At 40.4% G+C, this 22,689-nt stretch overlaps 3 protein-coding genes across 5 annotated transcripts; 2 read left to right on the forward strand and 1 right to left on the reverse strand.

The window, feature by feature from the left end:
• The first annotated feature begins 20 nt into the window (after positions 1-20).
• fancg (FA complementation group G) lies at positions 21-9,390 on the forward strand. Of its 3 annotated transcripts, none has more exons than XM_085179742.1 (14): positions 21-259; positions 803-902; positions 1,800-1,925; positions 2,050-2,222; positions 2,659-2,812; positions 3,138-3,268; positions 3,360-3,506; positions 3,704-3,864; positions 3,981-4,047; positions 4,129-4,445; positions 4,524-4,564; positions 4,659-4,832; positions 5,477-5,591; positions 8,915-9,390. In XM_085179742.1, exons 1-14 carry the CDS (start codon positions 191-193, stop codon positions 9,006-9,008), a joined length of 1,869 nt encoding a protein of 622 aa, XP_085035868.1. In that variant the 5' UTR covers positions 21-190; the 3' UTR covers positions 9,009-9,390. The 3 variants fall into 3 exon arrangements, with proteins under 3 accessions (XP_085035868.1, XP_085035869.1, XP_085035867.1); XM_085179743.1 differs by having other exon boundaries at positions 806-902; XM_085179741.1 differs by having other exon boundaries at positions 806-902; positions 3,981-4,445.
• Positions 9,391-10,055: 665 nt separating this feature from the next.
• On the forward strand, positions 10,056-20,032 carry vcp (valosin containing protein). Its single transcript, XM_085179736.1, has 17 exons — positions 10,056-10,196; positions 11,974-12,085; positions 12,195-12,367; positions 12,446-12,588; positions 12,710-12,840; positions 12,938-13,069; positions 13,624-13,726; positions 13,924-14,057; positions 14,345-14,480; positions 15,478-15,590; positions 16,016-16,180; positions 16,431-16,553; positions 16,656-16,868; positions 17,021-17,329; positions 17,744-17,899; positions 18,012-18,166; positions 19,409-20,032. Exons 1-17 carry the CDS (start codon positions 10,180-10,182, stop codon positions 19,512-19,514), a joined length of 2,421 nt encoding a protein of 806 aa, XP_085035862.1. The 5' UTR covers positions 10,056-10,179; the 3' UTR covers positions 19,515-20,032.
• akr1a1a (aldo-keto reductase family 1, member A1a (aldehyde reductase)) lies at positions 19,674-21,689 on the reverse strand. Its single transcript, XM_085180868.1, has 5 exons — positions 21,624-21,689; positions 21,420-21,541; positions 21,179-21,328; positions 20,919-21,078; positions 19,674-20,645 (listed from the first exon to the last, which is right to left on the reverse strand). Exons 1-5 carry the CDS (start codon positions 21,687-21,689, stop codon positions 20,580-20,582), a joined length of 564 nt encoding a protein of 187 aa, XP_085036994.1. The 3' UTR covers positions 19,674-20,579.
• Between the last annotated feature and the right edge of the window lie 1,000 nt (positions 21,690-22,689).

The following is a 22,689-nucleotide window of genomic DNA, read 5'->3' on the forward strand; positions in this document are numbered from 1 at the left end:
CCTGCTGGTCAGTCAGCAGAATGCCGGTGTCGACCCCACATGTGTCCACAGGGGGCAGCAGAGCCCCGCTGCCACTCAGCCTGTAACGTTTTATTTCCTGTGTTGCTCGCTTCTCTTTGACAAACGAGGGAAAGTTCAAACGAAACCCCTCCAGCTTTTTCACCAAACACCGATGTGATGTGTGGTTAAAATGTATCAGCCGACCTCTTTACTCGAGAAGTGGAGTCAGGAGAACAACGAGTTGGTAAATAAGTGCAAGGTGGGTAAGGCCGGCTAGCAGGTCTACATTTAATCACAGCTCTGCGATTAATTAGCAATACTAACATCAAATAAAACTGTAACTGCGAATGGATTAGATGACTAAAAACGCATAGTTTAATTCATGTGCTAAAATGTAAAACAGAGCCAGTTTTTCTCCTGACAGACTGAAGTCCTTCTGTGTTGTCTTTTTCTTTAATGATTGTATATTAGCCTCCCTACCGTAACATAATACAGAAATAGAAGAGGTTTGCGTATTGTATAACACATACAATTATGTAAAATACTCTACCTGGAGAAAAAGTCATGAAGTCTTCTTTATGATATTGTTTTGGATTATTATTGGAGATGTAGAACAGCGTTAAGTTACACAAAGCCACTTATACCAAACATAAGAAAGGAGTAAGGGGTATCCCTCATGATGGTAGTTTGCAATGTGAAGGGCGCTCAAAAATACTCTCATGAAGGTGTCTGACATAAATGTATCCAACACTGTGGTACATCCTGATCATGGTGTCATTTTGCTTTCACTTGACTGTTTCAGCAGCAGGAGGCAGCTGGAGGTGCTGTGAGCCGAGACCACAGCCAGTCCAGCCTGAGGTGGTGTTCCTCTGAATTTCACAAACTTTTGAGGAAAATCCAAGGTACTATGTGATTTATTTGTCACATTTTATGTTTCAAATCATCACAAATGTTAATATTAGACGCAGATAATTTGAGTAAATACAAAAAGCATTTTTTAAATGTAAACGATTAGTTAATTTATTAAGAGCTATTCATTAAAAGCTATCCAAACCTACCCACCTCGGAAAGCTGAGGTCAGGTTCACTAGCCACACCCAGGTCTGATTACTGCCAGACCAGCTGAATCAAGAAATCTCTTAAATTAAAACGGTCTGACAAAGTGAAAAGTTCTCAAAAAGCAACACATCATGCCACGACCCAAAGAACCACCCGAGAAACAAATTCACTGACATCCTTCAGTCCAGAAAGGGCTACAAAGCAATTTCCTAAGGCTTTAGGATTCCAGTGAACCACAGTAAGAGCCATCATACACAAATGGAGAAAAACTTGGAACAGTGGGGAAACTTCTCAGGAGTGACCAGGAGGCCAAAATTACTCCAAGAGTGCAGTGACGACTCATCCAGGAGGTCAGAAAATACCCCAGAACAACATTAAAGAACTGCAGACTTCATATGTCTCAGTTAAGGTCAGAGTTGATGATTCAATAATAAGAAAGAGACTGGGCAACAATGGCATCCATAGGAGAGTTCAAGGAGAAAACCACTGCTCAAACACAAAGACTTCTCGATCCCCAAGACAGGAGAATATTTTGTAGGCTGATTAAATGAAAGGTTGAACTTTTTGAAGGTTTAGTAAAAAAAAAAATTCTGATTTACTCAGTTTATCTTTGTCTAATATTGAAATTAGTTTAATGATCTGAAACATGCAAGTGTGACAAATATATATTTGAAAAAGGAAATCATGACACCGTATAATTTACCTTAATGCAGCTTCTTTCTACGCGTCTCTCCTCCGCAGGTATCCCTCCTCATGTAGATCACTCCCAGCTGGAGTTGGCAGTGGTGTGCAATACGTGTGTATGCTTTACTGCTCAGTCTCAGTTTTCAGAAGCTGAGCTGCTCCTCAAAGAAGCCACTGAGCGAGGTAGGCCTCTATGTGGAAAAATTGCCATGATTCAGGATTCAGGAACTAATGCCACAAATCCAAATTTTTGTAAGTTCAGAGATTCTCAAGTGTGAATTTTACAGCCTGCCATTGTTCTTTACAGTGTTACAGGTGACAGGAAATAACGCTGATACTTCTGATCCGCTTGTGCTGTGGAGAGCAGGGCTTAAATCAGCGGGAAACACAGCTTTGCATCCTCATGTTTTGTACCTCCTCTGTCTGCAGTGGGCACTATGGCTGGCCAAATGCCAGCTAGAAAATATATGGGAATTACAAGTAAGATGATTTTTAGGTTATGTCCACACCTTTCTACTTTCTTTTTAGTTTTAAACAAACTGTAGGATCTATGCATTGAAAACCATTCCTTTAGCCCCATGCGATGCATGTTTAACTGCTTTTTATGGGAAAAATCACTGTGCTGATTTTGACTCAAATTTCATGGCTGTTCTTTGTTACCTTGTAGAAATTAAGTCACCTGACACAGAGTTGGTAGAAACAATTTTCCCACAGTTATTTGTTGGATTCATGCTATCCCAGTGTTTTCTGTCACTGCATGTAATACAAACTACATTGATGGTACTCCACAGTGGATGAGCATTTAAAGACCTGTGTGCAGTCCCCATCTGTCGAGTCGAGATGGAAGTTTGATCTTTGATTTGTTTTTGTTCTTGTTTAAAATGATTCAGTTATTGTATTTTTTCATGTCATGCAGGAGCAGATGTCTTCTCTTTGTGAGCTAGTATGTGATGGAGTTGGGGATGGCAGTCCAAGCGAGGCAAAAGGAAGGTTGTCAAAGAGTCCTCTGTTGGTGATGGAACTGAAAAGGCTTACTGAATTATTACAGATCTGCACTTCCATTGCTCAAGGTTGGCTACATTCATGCTTTTTAGCAATGTATTTTTGAGGCTCGGTTATAGCTGTTTCTGCTCATGCTACCATATTTAATAAGGGATAAGTCATAGTGCAGATTTCTGTTCTCTGCTTTGCAAATTAACATTTCACCTTGGTGATCCCTTGTCAGCAAACTATTATTACATGCTTCCAAAATCAGTATTTGTGACATGTTTAAATGTTTGTGTGTTGCTAATGTGTCTTTTTACACTAGCGACAGCTATGAACACTGATCATGGTGAAATATGACTGTGATGTATTCATAGACTTCCTCTGTGTGACTCCACATGTTTTAAAAAGGTGCAGAAAAGCTGAATGAGGGTCCGAGTTCAGAAGCATTGTCTGATCTACAGGCGGCTTCTGCCCTGCCAGCTACCAGGGCTCTAGTGGCATATACACACCTTCTTTCAGGCTCCTGCCTCGCTCATATGGTATACACATGCACTGTAATCATATAAACAAGAGAGCAGCCTTTAAGCAGTTGTCTGAACTTAGAGTGTTTGTCTTTCCGATTGTCTCTAGAACCGCCCACAGATGGCACTGCAGTGTTACAAGAGGGCACTCGAGACAGACTCCCGTTGTGTGTGTGCTCTGTACCGAAGCATGCTCATCTATAGACAGCTGGGAAACACACAGGCTGAGATACAGGCTCTTCGCCTACTGCACTCAGTGAGTGATGCACATACACTCTCCATATACAGCCCATACATGCAGACAAGAGAAAGGATGCCGGTAATCCCTGCATGTACATATATTTTTAAGTTAGAAGCCTCACAGATGAAGATAAATAAGTTTATTTTGATCACTGACATATTTTCAGTTAAATTCAGGCCTGCATCAAACATCAGACCTATCTTTTCCCACAGACTTTGATGTTGCCCCCTGCTACAGAGCCCGTTTTGGGAGGTATCCATCCCCTCTCTCCGTCCTTACTCCTCAGTAGCCATTCACTAAGCAGGCTGCTTTCAGTCCCCTCTGCCCCAAGTGTCCTTTACAGCCTTGCCCTCAAGTGTGTGCTCAGTGGCAGGTAAGAAGAGCAGCAGGGATGCTAGCTGACCTCTACTCCAACACAGAAAATGCCAATAGAGAGGAAGAGAAAAGTATACTTGTATTAACAGTGGAGTGTTGCTGATGTTTCTGCAGGGTTACTGAGGGTGTTGAACATTATCTGGATCTGCTGGCTGCTCTTCACTCAGAGGATCAACATGCAGTAAGAGTGAAAATAATAACAAACAAAACCACAATTCAATTCTCCTTAATGGGTTCAGTGACATGTATTTGTTTGCCTCAGGTAGATGCTGAGGTTTCTGTCCTTCCCAGGATGCCGGAGCTTTACCTGGAGGCTGGCGCTGCCTTGCTCTTTACCCGGCGTCCTGCAGATTGTATGGCGCTCTGCAATGAAGTCATCAGCACGACACTGGAGCTGGTACCAAAGAAAGTGGTGTTGGAAGAGCCAGACGAAGGAATTGGAGGAGACGCGAGGGGTCTGAGTGTGGAGGGTGAAGATAAGGTTGCGATGCTCCTCTGGGCCGCAGCTGCCTACCTCCTCCAGGGTCACTGCCATGCTCACTTGAAGGACTGGAAACAAGCTGTGACTCATTACACGAGGTGTGAGAGATGAGAGTGATTTTATTTGTTTCTGTGTAATTTGGTTATTAAAACAAAACACTGCATTCTGTATTACAGGTGCATCAACCTGCTGGTGAAGGTGCACTTAAAAAACAGAGGTGAGTACCTTAATGAGTTTATAAATACTTGGGTAACTTTTGCCTTTTTTTCCCTGTCTTTCTGTTATTTTCTGTATTTTATGGTCGATTACAGATTTCCAACCACAGATCCCTGCTGCAGATGTGAATGTTAAGCATGGGAAAGATCTCTGTGCCCTGCAAAGAATGAAGGGGCTTTCATTAGCATGGAGGGGTATCAGCTTCACCCAGATGGACCAGCTGAGAGAGGCGCTGAGGGACCTCCAGCTCAGCCTGCAGGCCTTCCCAGGTATACACGCCACAGCTGTAACTTAATCCTGTGAATAGCAGAAGTTGAAGCTATTTCTGACATTTGATATAACAGCAGTACTCTGTCATTGTAGCTAGCTGGTCATACAAAGAGAAAATAAGTTGAGTCATAGACTCCTAATTTTATACATCAGTGTATATAATACTTTTTTTCTTATATGTAACATTTATCACATTGTTCTTCACTATTGGCCCACACTCAGTGACAAATAGGGGACACAAGACAGGTTGTATTGCTTACCATTGTTTTATTTACCATAAAGAAAACTAATAAACATGAGGTATGAGGAGTCAGAAGTATCAGTCATGACATGGATGCACGGATGAGCATCACATGTATGTGCTGATGTTGGCATCGGTGTGAAAGAGGAAACAGACAAAATCTGGAGGTGTCATTCCTAGGAGCTCAGGCCTGCTTAAACCATGTGGAATATGCTACACAGGTGTAAACCAATTATCCCAATGACCCTCTCCACTACTGTCCTCTGCAGGAGGAAACCCTGCAGAGACAAAAAGGGGAGGGTCATCCAATAACGCTGTAGACCACAGGATTGTATTGAGTGTGGATTTGATTTACTTGGTATTGTGCTATAACATGTTGTTGTGCTGTATGTGTTGTCTCAGATTATACAGGAGCTGGGCTGTGGTGCGGTGAGGTGCTATGGAGGCTTGGCAGGAAGCACGAGGCAGCAGCTTTCTGGGAAAAGACCTGGAGCCTCACGACTCAAACCTCAGTGGAGTAAGGCTTTCATTCTTGTATTGTTAAATGCCGTCACTACATTTGAAGTTTATAATGTTAACTGCTGTACGTCATACTGTAGAAGATATTTGATCCTATGGTGATCAAATATCTTCTCTTCCGGGACACAGTTGGGGAGCATGATAAGTTCAAGGTCAGAGGTCAAGTTTTCTGAATATCTTGTGAACACAACAGCTCGAAAAGGATGTCACCTAGAATTTTTTTTTCTTTCTTAAAACGAGGTCATTGATGTTTTTATCCAGGAAGGATGTCATACTGGCCGCTCATACTGATATCTTAGCTGCATCTACTGACAGTCACTGACACCTTGGAATTTGGCACGTTTATACAATTCATGCATTTTTTTATTTTGCAGGTTTCTCAGTACCACAGTATAATGTGTAGCTATACCAGTGCCACTGTTTCAGTCTTTTGATAAAGTCACATTCAAAGCTTTTCCTCAATTTGCATTCAGTGAATTTTCATAATGTTAATAACCCTTCTGCTGTCAGATTGCTGCAACCACATAGATTTCCAGGCTAGTGCACAACTCGATAGCAGAATCATTTCAACATTAATTTCAATAGATGTGGACATCTTTTAACTCCTATTCACAGCAATATTTATAAAGCATTAGATGTGCTTTATATATCCCATAAGTTGGGAAATTTCTGAGTTACAACAGCCTTCAGTATTTCAAGAAAATCTGAATAATGCATTAAGGTAGAAATGATAGAAAGTTAAATAAAGAGAAAGAGAAAAAAGAAACTCGGTAGGTAAAAATATAACTGAAAGAAATTTAAATACAGTACAAATGTAAAATGTTTATTATAACAACAATAATAATACAACATCACACAATTGCACCACACAATAATAAAAGGGCTCAAAATCAATAAAATAAAATGAACCAGTAATGGTGTAATAAATGTAGTAAGCACATCAAATGTCAGACAGTGTAAAATATGGTGGACGGTTAAATCAGCTAGTCAGATGTATTGTGATCTAGAGATACTGGATGAGCTTTAAAGATTTCCTTTATCTGTGTTTATGGCGAGGAGCTAAATTAGCCTGTTTGGAGAAGGTTTTCAGCTGCATGTCCTGTAAATTCTGCAGGGGTGGTCAGGATTATCCGTGGTGGATCACAGTTTGTTCGATAACCTTCTCTACAGCGCAGTTTCAGATGTGTCCAAAATACTGCTGTGCCGTTTTTTTGTTGCTAGTATACACAAAAAATGTTACCAGGTAATATAAGGTCAAATGTGTATTAAAGAGTTAGCCTTAACATTGCCATCGCCAGTCCTCTGTGGTTCAGTCAATTTCTCTCACCATGTGCAAATGTTTTCTGGCTGTTTTGTATATTCCTTCCATTCTCATGAAAGCAATTTCTCTCAAATGCCTTGAGGAGATTTCTTCAACTTAGACACAAACATTTAGTCAAGGATGAGCTGAATAAATCAGGAATTCATGCTGTAACTATACAGTGCAGTTTCTCAATAAATTGCACAGGGATTGACACTCCTTCCGGTGTTGGTCTGTAGCTTATTGCTAAAAAAAGTTGGAGACAAATAAGGTGGCTTAGAAAGCTTAAAGATGAATTAAAATTAAGTGATTACATCTTATGGCTTAATAGAGCATGAATGAAACAGCAACTTCATTGTTGTTGGTTGACAGTCAGTCACAAGGTGACAATTTGTTTGTTCTCACTCTTGTTGTTTTTTGTTGGAAATTGCATGTAAACAAGAACAAGCATTCAAAAGGGATTTGAGATAATTTCTAATTACAGACACAAAGTGGAATTTGATTTAGCTGGATTGTCAAGCAGGAGTTTAACATACTAACACCCGACCAGGATGTTATTCCAGTGGTTATCAGAGGTCAGCACTGTCACCTCACAAAATACAAGCTGACAGTTTGCAGGCTCTCTCTCTGGGTATTCTGGCTTCCTCCCACAGACACACATGTTATGTTAATTTGTGATGAAACTACATGGAAGGTTGTCTTACCTGACCAGGGTCTTCCCTGCCTCTTTCCCTAGGATTGATAGTTTAATCACAGAGAGCATGAGGGTGGGAATGGATGTTTGTATCTGTGTGTGCCTGTATGTCTGTGTCTGTATGTCAGGTTGGGTATCAGATGCCACCTCTCTGAGGACAGCTCAGGCCCTCCAAGGTTTGGAGGCCTATCTCCCCCCACCACTTCCCCTGCCGGGGGCGGACTCCCTCAGACGTCGGTGCGTTGGTGGTTCTTTGTGTCCGGGGGTGGGCGTCCGGGTACACACCGGCTCACTCCTTGGCGGCTGCTTATCGGGGCCTGGAGCCTGGGGCTCGCTTGGGCCACTTCGGAGGTGGGGTGCCCCCGGCCTCTCGGCCTGGGGCTCGGTCACTCAGGCACAGCTGGCTGCCGGCGGAGCTCACGGGCACGTCACTGCAGCCCCCCCTGGCTTCTGCTCCGTGGCTGCTGGGTGACCCCTCATCTGGGACTCTCCTCAGCTCTTTCTGGGACAGTGGCGCGGCTGCCCCTCTGTTGGTCTTCCTTGGTCTCTTGTGTTCTGGGGGCCTCTGGATGTCTGGGGTTTTGATCTCCTCCATACCTGCTTCATGCCCTGGAGGACGGGGCAGTGGCCCCCCACACCCTCTAGCAGATCATTACATGAGGGAACCTTTTAAGAAAACAAGCGCGTCCATGCTCACAGGTGTACACACGGGTGATCACACACACAAACTACACCCTTTTTGGCTCCTACCTCGATGCACACTGTGCTGTCGATCTTGCGTGCTGCACAATAATGTTTAATATTTAGTATTTACTGTCATATTCCCATATATCATTGTGATGTGGTTTATTGTATTACTCTCGTTTTCTTCTGCTTGTTTTCTTTTTTCTTTCTCAACAGGTGATCCAGGTGATCGATATATGTATTTTTTTTTTTTTTTTTTTTTTCTTCTGCTTATTCTGTTGGTTTTTGTTTTTTGCCCTTCTCCCCCGTCCCTCTTCTCAACTGTTTTTCTTCCCCTCTTTCTTTCTCCCTTTTCTTTCCCCCAGTCAAGTCTGTCCCGTATTCAGCAAGTGAAAATAAAATAAAGAATAAAAGGTGAATCAAATGGACCATTACGGCAAAGCTGGGATGGTCAATTTGGTAAAGAAAATCCGTTGGGCATCTTTCTTCGCCTTTAGACAATAATTCTGATGGCAAAAGAACCAAACGGGACAGGCAAAAAAAAAAAAAAAAAAAAAAAAAAAAAAAAGATAGTTTAATCACTTCTCTATATACAGATACATTAGCTATGCAATGATGACTCTAATCTTTGTCTGTGTTGCAGAAAACTGCCTTTGTACCTACAGGATCCTCAGTCTGGCCCTTTGCTGGACTCTCTGGAGTTGCGCCTTAGAATACAGGAACTTGGCCTTACCTAATCAAACTGGAGACAAAAGAAGAATTACTTGTGACTTAATGAGCTAGATCGATTTTGCTATGGGTTTCATTTCACACGCCATACAAACATGGACCTACAGGGACAATAAAATAAGCTGACTGTAAGCATTTGAAACTAAGGATGGGCACAGTGTATGTGTATTGTATGCATGAAATGATGGAAGATTAGGGGATGCATTGTTTGGAGTCACTGAACTGGCTTTAAGAAAGAAAAGTCTGGTGAGGTGATCTAGCCAATAAAGTTCTCTCTACATCAGCAAACCTTTAATATGCTGTACATGCACTGTCAGCTGAATTTTCAAAAACGGTTAAGCAAAAAACAAAACAAAACAATGAGCTACACTGCAGTCCCCCCTCCACACACCATACAGGGAAAAGTATCTGTCATGCCAGTTCCTCCAGTATAATACTCAGCTTGGTTACCATACCACACTCTAGCTGACAACTGTTCCATCAGCATCTCCATTAAGATAAACTGGACATTGATCATTACATGATGGACTGCCTTGATAAATGATGTATACCATATATCAGGCTGTGTGATGGCTGGTGTTTGGAATGAGGTGTTGTGGATGGGTTAGCTGACAATCCATTAAGGGAACATAATTTACTTAGGATGTCTTTGATCAAATTTCAAGCTACAAAAATGTATTGCTATCTAACATCTTGTCTCATTTTTTAAAATTTGAATAAATGAAGTATATCCTGTTGTTTTTCTTGGAAAAAATGCATTATTTACCTAGAAAGTGTGTGTATATATGTGTTATCTGTCTTCCATAAATTTAATCTTACACATTTGCTGTTACCAACAGAAAGAGTAAATTTCATATTTTGGTGATTATTCTATATCAACGCGGTGAACGTTAATTGGGTGGCTGAATTCAGTCGAAGGACCAATAAGAAGAAAAACCTTCTTCCAAAAGACTCGGTAACAACAAACTCCAATTTTTTAATTGGTTGATGGGTTTGACAGACAACCGCTAGCCAATCAGAATGAAGGATGCATCCAGTTCATGGTATAAGTGTAAAGAAAGCACGGAAACCGCTGCTCTTTCGCGTGAAATCACAGAGAAGGTTGAGCAGAGAACCGGTTAAGCTTCTTAAACATTTAGCTAGAATTTATTTATTAATTGTAATCCAGGTTGGACGACCATGGCTTCGGGAGGGGAGTGAGTATAAATATCATAGTCTATTCAGACAATGTTTATTTCGAAAAAAAGACCAACCAACAAATCCCTTTTAATTACCTAATGGAAGTTAAAATACGTTAGTTTATTAAAGTTAGCTGGAATGCTAATACATTGCTAACAGGGTAGCTAATGGGGTCAGTCACTTCATCCTCCGCACTTTTGTCCGTTGGTTAACGTAACAGTGTAGTTCTCACAATTCTACAATTCCCTTTGATTGTTGACATTTGTCTAACTGTTGTCATTCAGGCCGTTGTCGTTGACCAGTTAAAGGTGCTGAGCGTTAGCCAGCTGTGTGACAAAGCGCAGTCATCGCTGTCGTGTTTGAATGCTAACATTAGCTTAGCAGCACTGGCAAGGCCACAGCCATCCACCATCACACATCATACCGACACAGTGGCCTACCCACCGGTGAATGGCCTGTTTTTAGATTGGTCATCAGATTTTCATTACAGCGAATATAAATGAGCTTAGTAAATGGCATAAACCCGTGTTACATGTTAAAGGCTTTAGTAAAGAAAACGCTAGGCAGCTAAATGGCTATCTTTATAGCTATAGCTGCCACTGTGCACAGCACAAACAAGCTAGCAGGCTAACAGTGTTGGACACTCATTCCAAATGCCTCTCAGTTTAGTTGGATTCTATTTACCGTTAGCTGAACAGTAATGCAATTATACATGTAAGCAATATGTACCCCACGATTACGTTGGTAGCTAACGTCTGAAAAGTCACGCTACATTTGTAGCATGAGTGCTTAGGGAGGACCTAGCTAACAAAGTTTTTCTAATTCTTTTGCTGTGTCATCTGGGCTCGCTTACTCGCCAGTGGGTTAGCGCAAAAGCTACGGTTAGCGTGCTAACAACATGAAAGAGAAACCATATAAACTGTCCCGGACTTTTACAGAATCATATTGGTGATATTATACCCATATGTTTTATTTTAATATTTTGAATGTACGAATGATGGCGTGAATTGTCCGTATGTAGCACTGAATCACAATCGGCGAGTTGTGTAAACGACCTGTTTGCACTGAATAACTCAAAGTTGGTCATAAGTGCTTAATTACAAGAGTTAATGTAGAAACATGGGCATGTACTATAAAATGGGAGTTTCTGCCACATCCTGTAAATTACATTTATAATACTTATTTCTGTGGGTCATTATAAAAGTCTACAAACAATACACTGACATACACAACTTAAGCATTTGCAGTAACAACACAAGGTACCAAAACTTTATTGTACAAGAACTCCCATTTGAGTACTAGACGTTTTGAAGGAGTTCACATTATTGACTCCTTTATTAAAGTTGACTCCATTATTAAAGTTTCTTTCAAAACAGGGTAGAAAAAGGTGCTTTGCATTTCCCCAAAGACAAAGCCAGAAACCGTTACAAGTTTCAGTGTACACAGCAATTTTTGAGCCAGTTTCATCAACTTTATTAATGATGTTACTACACTTAAAGTTGACTAGTACTATGACATAGCAATGATAACATTTGACTGTTTTTATTTACAAGTAGTTTTCCTTTTCTATTTATTGTAATGTATATAATATGCGCGGGCTTGAAAAAAAAATTGCCAGGCAGAGCGTTGTTAACATTTCAATTGATTATCTCAGAAAAAAAAATCAAGATTTTGAGATGGTAACCTCAAATTTTGACTTGGTCAGCACTTTTCCTTCAGTGGTGGAAACTACACATGAGACCTTAAAGGTACTGAAATATTGTGTTTGACTTTCTTATTTTGCGCTCCTCATAGATCCAAAAATGATGATCTTGCAACTGCAATTCTGAAACAGAAGAACAGACCCAACAGACTGATTGTTGATGAATCCATCAATGAAGACAACAGCGTGGTCTCCCTCTCTCAGGTAAATAGTTGGAATGGTTTATGGCTTTATTAACAAGTTCAAGACTTTGATTTGTCATGAAAGGTAGTAACACTGATATTCACAAAATAATGGTTTAATGTGTTTAAAGACCAAAATGGATGAGCTGCAGCTCTTCCGTGGAGACACAGTGCTGATGAAAGGAAAGAAGAGGCGCGAGACTGTGTGTATTGTGCTGTCTGATGACACCTGTTCTGACGAAAAAGTTCGCATGAACAGGGTGGTCCGCAACAATCTGAGGGTCCGCCTGGGTGACGTCATCAGGTATGTAAAAGCACACAACTTTAAAAAAATGTAACGACTTTTGAAAATTTGTGTTTTTAAGGCTATTATCTCCCTCAGCATTCAGCCATGTCCTGATGTGAAGTACGGAAAGAGGATTCATGTTCTTCCAATAGATGACACAGTAGAAGGAATTACTGGCAACCTGTTTGAGGTCTACCTGAAGCCATATTTCTTGGAGGCTTACAGGCCAATCCGCAAAGGTGAGTACCAGTTTCTTTTGTCAGACCAGAGGTTTTATTTGCATATTTTATCTCTTTCAGGGTACACCAGCTTACCACTCTATTGAAACTGTATCAACTTTTCAACTTTTACCTTGTCAAGGTGACATTTTCCTGGTCAGAGGAGGAATGCGTGCTGTGGAGTTCAAGGTGGTAGAGACTGACCCATCCCCTTACTGCATCGTTGCTCCTGATACTGTCATTCACTGTGAGGGAGAGCCAATTCGGAGAGAGGTAGGTAGCAGCAACTGTGTGTGGTTTAACTTGTACCGAAAAGAAATGAAAAAATCAACTGCACAAAAATGTGAACAGCTTGTGTTTGAACATGCAGGATGAGGAAGAGTCCCTGAATGAAGTGGGCTATGATGACATTGGAGGAGTAAGGAAGCAGTTGGCTCAGATCAAAGAGATGGTGGAACTGCCACTCAGGCACCCAGCCCTGTTTAAGGCCATAGGAGTCAAGGTGAGACTGCTGGGGCTATTTTATTTTATTTTTTTAAATTAACTTAAAAAATGTAAATTGAAAATCCGGTTTAGCTTTCTTCTAGAATTGTAAAGTAAGAATTTAACTGTATTTTTGAAAAAAATGAGGCCAATTTTCCCACTCAGCTAAACAATTTACACAGCCTAGAGATCCTAATCTGTTCCAGTAAAAGTAAACCTGTGCAGGAATAACCTGTGGAAAATACCTACTGGTAATGACACAGACTTTTAGAGTATTCTTAATCTGTGTGTATGTGTGTTGTTGTTTTTTTTTCTGTTTGTTTTATTTTTTGTTCTTTTTTTGGGCTGTTGTGCTATGCTTATCATATCTGGTATGCATTTCTAGTATTTCATCAAAGTAAGAGTGCTTTCTATATTTTGTTTCAGTTTCAGTTTGTTTCATGTAATGGTTGACGAGAGGTTCAAAGAGATTCAGTCTGCCGCCTTTATATCCGTCATAAAATACTTTCAATTTAAGAAAAAAAAAAATCTTGTCTTAAATTTGATTTCATTCATCAACCCCCTTATTTACAGCCACCGCGTGGAATTCTGCTTTACGGACCCCCTGGAACTGGAAAAACTTTGATTGCCAGAGCTGTGGCCAATGAAACGGGAGCTTTCTTCTTTCTGATTAATGGTGTGAACATTAATTTATTTCCTCTATACCTACGTAATCCTAGTTAGGACTGTTTGATGCTGGAGTGGATTTAGATAGGGTTTGCTGTTTTTGGTTTTTAATTTCTGTGATTGATTTAAATGAGTATTTATGAGAATCCTATCAGTAGCTGATACTATGCGTGAGGTTGCTTTTCAAACTGTTTGCCTGTGTCTTAGGCCCTGAGATCATGAGTAAGCTGGCTGGAGAAAGTGAGAGTAACCTGAGAAAGGCCTTTGAGGAAGCTGAAAAGAATGCTCCTGCCATCATCTTTATCGATGAGCTTGATGCAATTGCTCCAAAGAGAGAAAAGGTAAGCAAGATCATGGAACTGAATAGGTGGCTAAATACATACACACAGTCAGTTTTATTATGTGACTCTTGTGAAATAAATTTAAGTTTCTGGACCTTGGAAATGAAAACAAAATGTTTAGCAATTATTTATGTATTTATTGAAGTTTATTTTTACTGTGTTAAAAATCTAGCAGCTGCGACCTGAACCAAAACTCTGTCGTATTGATGACTACCTGATTAGGTACTCTAATTCAGTCAGCACTCTAAAATCTACATGGGATTTAAAATGTCCTCTGTTTTTTATAGACTCATGGAGAGGTGGAGAGGCGCATTGTTTCTCAGCTTCTGACTCTTATGGATGGCCTGAAACAGAGAGCTCATGTCATTGTCATGGCTGCCACCAACAGACCTAACAGCATTGATCCGGCTCTCAGGAGATTTGGTAAACTATATTTAAAGCATGTTTTTAATTGACTTTAGGGTCTAAACCTAAAGAAACATCCACTTTGTGTGTGTCTGTTTGTCATAAAATGTTAAGTCAGCAACACACCCTGAAGTGCAATTTAATTTATAACATCTCACCATTTCACTACAAAATTGTGTGAAGAGTAATTTTAAACAATATTTAGGCTTAAATTTAAGACTTTAATCATTTATTTATGTATTTATTTTTGCATAATATTCAGCAGTGTCAGAATATGTTTGTTACAGCTTCTCTTCAGGCAAATTCAAATATAATTTTTCAAGTTAAATCATTACTTGAACCGATTCGTGCACATGAAGTTGTTACATTTTTAGATAACATGAAGAGTTCTGTTTGAATGCCTCCTAAAACCATGTCGTTGCAGTTTTAAAACCGCTGGTGTGTTGATTTTGTGGGGTCTGCAGTTTAATTGTGGGTCACTTTCTCACAACTCTGCACTTCAGTTTGTCAAAGCTGTCAGAAACATCCTAACCAAGGCTTTTCAAAGAGTTAGACATGGTTGTTTTCTGAACATTCAAATATGAATGCTGTTAAATGGAATGATTTATGCTGGTCTTAATACTAAAATACTTCTGTAACATCAGCAGATAGTGTTGTACTTCTCTGTTAGCGAGGCGCTAAATATGGGGTGTAAATGTTTTATTTATTTATTGTTTTAAATAATGTTCAGTGAACTATCATGGGGGGATGCATCAGCTGCAATATGTGCTCAACAGGAAGTTAAGATGGGTTGTTACTGTGCAAACACATCAGTCATGAATTCCCACACCATGTTTTCACATTCCTGAAACGTGGTGTATGCACCAATGCAAAAAAAACCAAACAATTTTTCTAGTTTGCATTTAAATAAATAGCTAGTTTTACTCTTGAGTTTACTCTTGGACTTTAATAATCTTATTCATGTAACAGTTTCTCAATAAAACTAATACTTGGGTTTAATCTTTGTCACTTTCAGGGCGTTTTGACAGGGAAGTTGACATTGGTATCCCCGATGCTACTGGAAGGTTGGAGATTCTCCAGATTCACACCAAGAACATGAAGCTGGCTGATGATGTTGACTTGGAACAGGTTTGTATACATAACTCCTTTCTTGTAATTGGTGTGGTTTAAAGATACAACACACGGATTCCTTGAACGATGGGTATAGCCATATGGTTATTATTGCCTGAGAATACAATAGAAGTAGAAGTAGAACAATAGAAGTAAAATTGTACTACATGTTTCAAGTAATTATATGTAACTGTTGTTAATCTGCTGTTATACTATCTAATGAAGAGCTACTTTCACATTACTCAGTTTCCAAGCTAACCTTAGTGACTGTACTTGGCCTGGCATTCAGTGTATTATAATTGTTCCTTGTGACACAGTCATCCATTATCAAGTAGCTGAGTTGCATAAAGCTACAGATGTAGGTCTTTGTCACATGTAAGGCACATTGCTTGGAAACCTAGGGAAGAATTCCTAAGTGTTGAGCTCTCTGTTTCCAATTTTAGGTAGCCAATGAGACTCACGGGCATGTGGGTGCAGATCTGGCAGCTCTGTGCTCTGAGGCTGCTCTGCAGGCCATTAGGAAGAAGATGGACCTGATTGACCTGGAGGATGAGACCATTGATGCTGAAGTCATGAACTCTCTTGCTGTCACCATGGATGACTTCAAGGTAAGCAATCTGATACTCCTTTGTTAACTGGGGTTACTGTTACATACAGGGTTGCTGTCATGGTAGGGACAGTACTATGTATCTGAGTCTGGAGTTGGATTGATGCAAATTTCATTAGGGGCTATGCCAGGTTCTGTGTTCAAGAAAGTGCATGTCTGATGTCTTCAGCAGTTCCGGCCTAAGATGATATTCACATAGCCAGTAGTTTCCTTTTGGCGTCAATACTAACACAATCAACTCTGTTATCCAGTGGGCTCTGAGCCAGAGCAACCCATCAGCCCTGAGAGAGACTGTTGTTGAGGTTCCCAACATTACCTGGGAGGATATTGGTGGTCTGGATGATGTCAAGAGGGAGCTGCAGGAGTTGGTGCAGGTATGAGCCTCATTTAGAAATGTCTGAAACAACTGATACATCGTAAACTGAAGGCTTAGTGTTGTCTCTAACTGTTTTCCCCCTTACTTGTACTTAATTTAGTACCCAGTGGAGCACCCAGACAAGTTCCTCAAGTTTGGCATGACCCCATCCAAGGGTGTGCTATTCTATGGTCCCCCTGGATGTGGTAAGACTCTGTTGGCCAAAGCCATTGCCAACGAGTGCCAGGCAAACTTCATATCTATCAAAGGACCTGAGCTGCTCACTATGTGGTTTGGAGAGTCTGAGGCTAATGTCAGAGAGATCTTTGACAAGGTGAGACTTTGTAGGATGTCTGTCGTTGCATTTGGATGTCAGAGAATTTGAATGTTGTTTGTTAAATCAGAGCTGTCACATTTAACAGTTTGGTGCTGGATAGGACAGATTTCGTTGTATATTTGATGTGTGTGCTCATCTTCTACATGTAGGCTCGTCAAGCAGCCCCATGCGTTCTCTTCTTTGATGAGCTGGACTCCATAGCCAAGGCCCGTGGTGGCAACGTGGGAGATGGCGGTGGAGCCGCAGACCGTGTCATCAACCAGATCCTGACTGAGATGGATGGAATGTCAAGCAAGAAAAACGTCTTTATCATTGGAGCCACAAACAGACCAGACATCATCGACCCTGCCATCCTGAGACCTGGCCGTCTGGATCAGCTCATCTACATCCCCCTGCCTGACGAGAAGAGCAGGGTCAGCATCCTGAAGGCCAACCTCCGCAAGAGTCCCATCAGCAAGGTGACAAAGCTGCTACTTACTCACACAACTGACACACCCACTTAGCTCTTGTGTTTTTCTTTTTCTTGGTGTAGTTACTGTAGCATACAAACAGTTAATGCTGAATTCCTGTAAAATGTTGTCATTTTGTTAAAAATGGAAAATTTGCTTCTAAATTACTTCAGGATTGTTTATTAGAACAATGATAGATGTTAAGAAATGGTCTTACAAGCAATTTAGTACATTAATAGAAATGTCCCCTTTGAGGTTTCATCAGGAGTGGCATCTGGTGTAAAAACTGCCACCTCAGCAGAGATGCCCAATATGATGGCCCCCTTGTGACAAGGGGAGCAGCCAAAAGTAGCTAACAAAAAATGTGATTTACTAATTGTAACCGAATAGAAGTTAAAATTTGACATTGTCTCTGTTTGATAGGATGTGGATTTGGACTTCCTGGCTAAGATGACCAACGGCTTCTCTGGAGCTGATCTCACAGAGATCTGCCAGCGGGCGTGTAAACTGGCCATCAGGGAGAGCATTGAAAATGAGATCCGCAGAGAGAGGGAGAGGCAGACCAACCCATCAGCTATGGTCAGCACTTGTTTTATCTCCTTGTTCACTTTTTCATATCAGGATGAGCATCTTCAAACTATTGCAATGCTGCTGCCTCTGATCTCTCATGTATAAAATGTTGATTTCATAGGAGGTAGAAGAGGATGATCCTGTACCGGAGATCAGGAAGGACCACTTTGAAGAGGCAATGCGATTTGCTCGCCGCTCCGTCAGTGACAATGACATTCGCAAATACGAGATGTTCGCTCAGACACTGCAGCAGAGCCGTGGCTTTGGCAGCTTCAGGTACTTTCATTTTATACTAAATTTTGAAAGTCATGTAGTTTTAAGTTTTGCAGAAAAGAACCATTAACGTGGATGCTATTCCTTCTAAGTTCTCATTGATTGTACTGTAATTAGAGCCGGGTGATATAACGATATGTATTGCGAAATAACTTTTGCTCGATAGAAAAATGAAACTATTGCGATAGATCTCTCTCTCTCTCTCTCTCTCCCCCTCTCTCTCTTATAAAAAAAAAATGAATAGCCAATACAAATTAAGTAGCGCAGAGCCGAACCAATCACAGCCGCAGCGTCACGTCTTGTAACTTGTTACGTACAGCACAAGAGCCAAGCCGCACATGTGTATTTGTTTGGGAAGCCGCCAGCCGCCGTGTGGCCGGGTAATGGAGGAAATGAGTGTGCTGACTAGAGAAAAATCAACCGAGAGCTTGAGTGACGAGGTTACCAAAGAGAACACAGATGACGGTTCCAATGCCGGAGAGATTGTTGAAAGGAAAGGCCAGAGAAGTTCCGTAGTGTGGAGGTATTTCGGCTATTTGAAGTCTGATTGAAAAAACAGAGTAACACGCACTGTAAATTGTGCCAAAAGCATGCTCCCACAGTCTGGAAATACAACAAACCTTTTTTATCAACTGAAGCAGCGTCACCCACTAGAGCACGCTCAGTCTCTGACTGAAAGCGCTAATTCGTCATCGAAAACAACCAGGGGAATCCCTTGCGAAGCAGCAAGTCAATTGAGTCGGCTTTCTCCAGCGTCTTACCATATGACAAAAAAGCTGAGAGACAGCGACATAACGAATGCCATAGCTTACTGTCTTGCTAAAGACATGCTACCAATAAACACGGTCAAAAATGAAGGATTCAAGCAGCTAATTAAGGTAATGCATACTCGTTACCAACTGCCTGGACATAAACATTTCTCTCAGACAGCGCTTCCAAAGCAATATTATAGAAGTTAGTCAATTTTGGTCTCTTCTGTAAAATAAACTAAGATTTATTTATAAGTGGCAATTTAGTAGTCTGTTTTGTTTGTTCAATTTTGAAACTTAAATGCTTTAGCGGCTCATATCGTGATATGAAAAAATCTTATATCGCCCAGCTCTAACTGTAATATGATGACTATTTTGAGTAGAGTAGATTCTTTAATACACTCAAAAGCTGAAACCAGCTGTGTATTTAAAGGATATCTGGAGAAGTTTCCTTTGAATGTAAGAATAAAGAATAAATAAAAATGTTTCCTTTCAGGTTTCCCTCCAGTGCTGCAGGCGGCAGTGGTCCAAGCCATGGCTCTGGTGGAACTGGCAGCGGTCCAGTGTTCAATGAAGATAATGATGATGACCTGTATGGATAAACATACACTGCCCCACAGTGGTCAGTACTGGGATCACACCTGTACAAATCTCACCAGATTCCACATTTTTAGGACTTTGTGCTTCTTTCATGTGTTCCTTTTTTTTTTTTTCTTTTTTTTTTCTTTTGTATGTTTTTTTTTCTTTTTTTTTTCCCCCTCTTTTCTTCTTTTTCTTTTTTTTCCCCCCTTGGAGAAAGCATGTAGCTGCTTGGTTTGCCCTGGCTTTGATGTGGGTGGGGTAAGGGGATATTGGAATTGGAAGGTGGAAAAACTGACTGTGGATTTCTTTTTCCTGGGGTGGGGGGTGATGTTTGAGTGGCCTCATTCTCAGTATATCACAACCAACATGAATGACTATAGTGATGGAATTCTATGCTAGAAAGAAAAGAGAAAAAAAAAACACAAACATATTGCTAATGACTTCCTTTTTTTGTTTTGTTTTTTTAAATAAACAGTAGCATATAATGTATTACAAATTTGTCAAGGTTATGTTGTTGGAAAATAAAATCTCACGAAACTACTGTTGTCAGTTTCTATTAAGCTTTTTTTTATTGCTTGTATATTAGGCATTACAAAATTAAGTTAAACAGATACTTGATTCATCAGAGTGAGGTTAAATCATCTGCATTTATGGTACCTAGTATTATTTGCCATTTATCTGCCTGTTTGACAGAGATGCAAATCTTGCAAAAAGACAGCATGTAACAAAGTTTTTGTTTGTTTGTCTCTTCCCCCCCCCCCCCCCCCCCTACTTCTACCAGACACTAAAACTCTTTACAGGGCAGTTTGTAGTTGATGAGTTCTGTCTGTTCTCTGCTGCCAGCAGAGTGAAAGATGTGATCAGTAGTGCTGTCACTGGGCTAAGATACTGTTCCGTTTCTGTCCACACAGTGTCGCTGTAGCTGTGAGAGAAACACTGCTGCTTGGATTTTCTTTTTTTTTCTTCCCCCATACTGAAATTGTAACGAGGGGGGAAATGTGAAAATTGTTCAAAACCTATTAATTACTATGAAATTACAGTCATAGTGACAACTCTTAAAAGTATACATCGACTTTGCTGGAGACTCAGTAAGCATCATGGAAGGGGAAATGAGGATGTTCAGCATCTCTCCACACTCTCTTGCCGTATCTCTGTAGAAACAAATGCAAATTGTAGTTAATGGTTTATTTTAACAATTTGCCTATTAATGTACTACTATACCCAAGTAACTCCAAACACCTCACAGTACACTTCTGAGAAACTGATTAAAATCCAAGACCTACTGAAATCACCAGCTGTGAGCCTTCTCCAGAGGGAGACTACAATAGTTCATGCTTTGGTATATAAACATCTAAATATTTTGGCTCTGGGGGAAGAAGCAGTTCAGAATTGTTTTTAGGTGCCAAGGAGACTTGGTGACTTACCTCGACTGTTGGAGCGATGAAACGCTTGTTGTGGTTGAAGGATTCAATGCTCTTCGTGTCCTCTTCTGACAAGGAAAAGTCAAACACGTTCAAGTTCTGCTGGATTCTGGAAGGCGTCACGCTTTTGGGAATACACACAACACCCCTCTGAATGTTCCACCTGCAAATGAGTCATTGAGTCATGTGATTAATCAAATAAATGGAGGAAACTGTTAAAGGGATTAGTGGTGATTGTATTACTTTGAGTTTTCCTGCCTTACCGGAGTATAACCTGGGCCGGTGTCTTCTTGTATCTTTGGGCTATGGCTCCTAATCGAGGATCTGCTAGCAGACTTGGTTCATTAGCGGAGGCCCAGGGTCTGTCTCCACTGCCCAGAGGACTGTAAGCTGTCACACAAACTCCCACTGAGCTGAGATGGAGGTATGAAACCTGTTACTTTAACATATTAATCTCAGAAAGGATGACTGCCAGTTTGAATGTTAAACAATCATTAAACTGACCGACAGTGTGAGAGGAGATCTGCTTGAGACAAATAAGGATGGCATGCCTCTTCAACATCCTGGGGGTCGTGTTTGGTGTTCCACAGTTTGGAAGTCACAAACACTTCTTCACGTTGCAGAGCCTGGAGCGGAAAGTATGACACGGATACAAACCAATGACTGCTCTGAATACAGGGAAACACTTGAACAGGGCACATTACAGACAGTGACAAGTTTGAGCCTGATGGTAGTGAACTGCAGACTTGAACCTATGTTAAAACCAATCTTCATCTACATGTTTTGGCTTACAGACCAAATATTAACCACTTCTTCGAAACCATTTGCTGACACAGTGATTTGTATACACTCTTTAAGCTCTTCTTTAAAGAAACATTATGTTATTTGGGTTTCTGACATTTATTTGAAAACAACAACAAAAAACCTATGAGAGAAGTATAGATGAAAAAACATCTTGGCAGAGCTTCCTAACCTCAGAAATATAACTAAAACTGTCATACATCTCTAACCCTGCAGTGGCCCTCAGGTTTAATAAACAACAGCAACAATCAACAGAAAAACACTTCACAGGTAAGATAAGGAGCAGATATCTTGTTTGTTTATGTGACTAAACTGAAAATATTTATCAGTTTTTAGCTGAATGTCAGTAGATTTATCAGTTAACACTGTAAAGCCTGAAACATGAAATAACTGCCAGGAAATTCTATTTAATTGTAAAAATAAATAAATAAATAATAATAATAATTAATTTGCTCACAGTAGCACTGCATGTGTCTGATAGGCTATTACAAAAAACATTTAAACCAGTAACCATCAAACACAACCAGCATTTGAATATAAAGTCTTTCTTCTCGTACCTGGAATCGCTTCAGAAGATGAACCGGCGATCAGTTGAAGGTTGGGTCCATCAGAATTTTAGCACGCTGAGGTCAGAGTCTGTCTTCATATGTTTATCTGTAACTACGGCTGATGGAAAATGTCCAAATTCCACCATGCTCGCTGTTAAACATTCATGTCCAGGGTCACAGGGCAGATTTATTTGTTTAGAGGTGCTGGTGGCTGCTCAATTTTTACTTCCATATTACTATCAGAATTTGGAGTCTTATTCCATTTTTGATCTTGCTAACCTTAAATGCCCAATCAAATCAATAATCTATCCCTCTATCTATGTCTGAGAAGATGAATGCAGCAGGGAAGATGAAAAAAATAGTTTTGTTACAGAGATTTGTTTACATTCTTTTGACTATTTTCTCTAAAGAAATGTCGAATAATT

This window comes from Neolamprologus multifasciatus, chromosome 12 (assembly GCF_963576455.1).
Source record: "Neolamprologus multifasciatus chromosome 12, fNeoMul1.2, whole genome shotgun sequence".
NCBI classification, from domain to species: domain Eukaryota; kingdom Metazoa; phylum Chordata; class Actinopteri; order Cichliformes; family Cichlidae; genus Neolamprologus; species Neolamprologus multifasciatus.

Coding starts and splice junctions, on each gene's coding strand:
- akr1a1a (XM_085180868.1), bottom strand. CDS start 21,689: ATGAAGATTGGTTTTAACATAGGTTCAAGTCTGCAGTTCACTACCATC. Junction 21,542..21,623: donor TCAGGCTCAAACTTGTCACT/GTCTGTAATGTG, acceptor TTTCCGCTCCAG/GCTCTGCAACGTGAAGAAGT. Junction 21,079..21,178: donor CCGGCCCAGGTTATACTCCG/GTAAGGCAGGAA, acceptor ACTCATTTGCAG/GTGGAACATTCAGAGGGGTG.
- fancg (XM_085179741.1), top strand. CDS start 191: ATGTATCAGCCGACCTCTTTACTCGAGAAGTGGAGTCAGGAGAACAAC. Junction 903..1,799: donor ACTTTTGAGGAAAATCCAAG/GTACTATGTGAT, acceptor TCTCCTCCGCAG/GTATCCCTCCTCATGTAGAT. Junction 4,446..4,523: donor GCTGTGACTCATTACACGAG/GTGTGAGAGATG, acceptor TCTGTATTACAG/GTGCATCAACCTGCTGGTGA.
- vcp (XM_085179736.1), top strand. Junction 12,841..12,937: donor GAGAGCCAATTCGGAGAGAG/GTAGGTAGCAGC, acceptor TTGAACATGCAG/GATGAGGAAGAGTCCCTGAA. Junction 17,900..18,011: donor AGACCAACCCATCAGCTATG/GTCAGCACTTGT, acceptor TTGATTTCATAG/GAGGTAGAAGAGGATGATCC.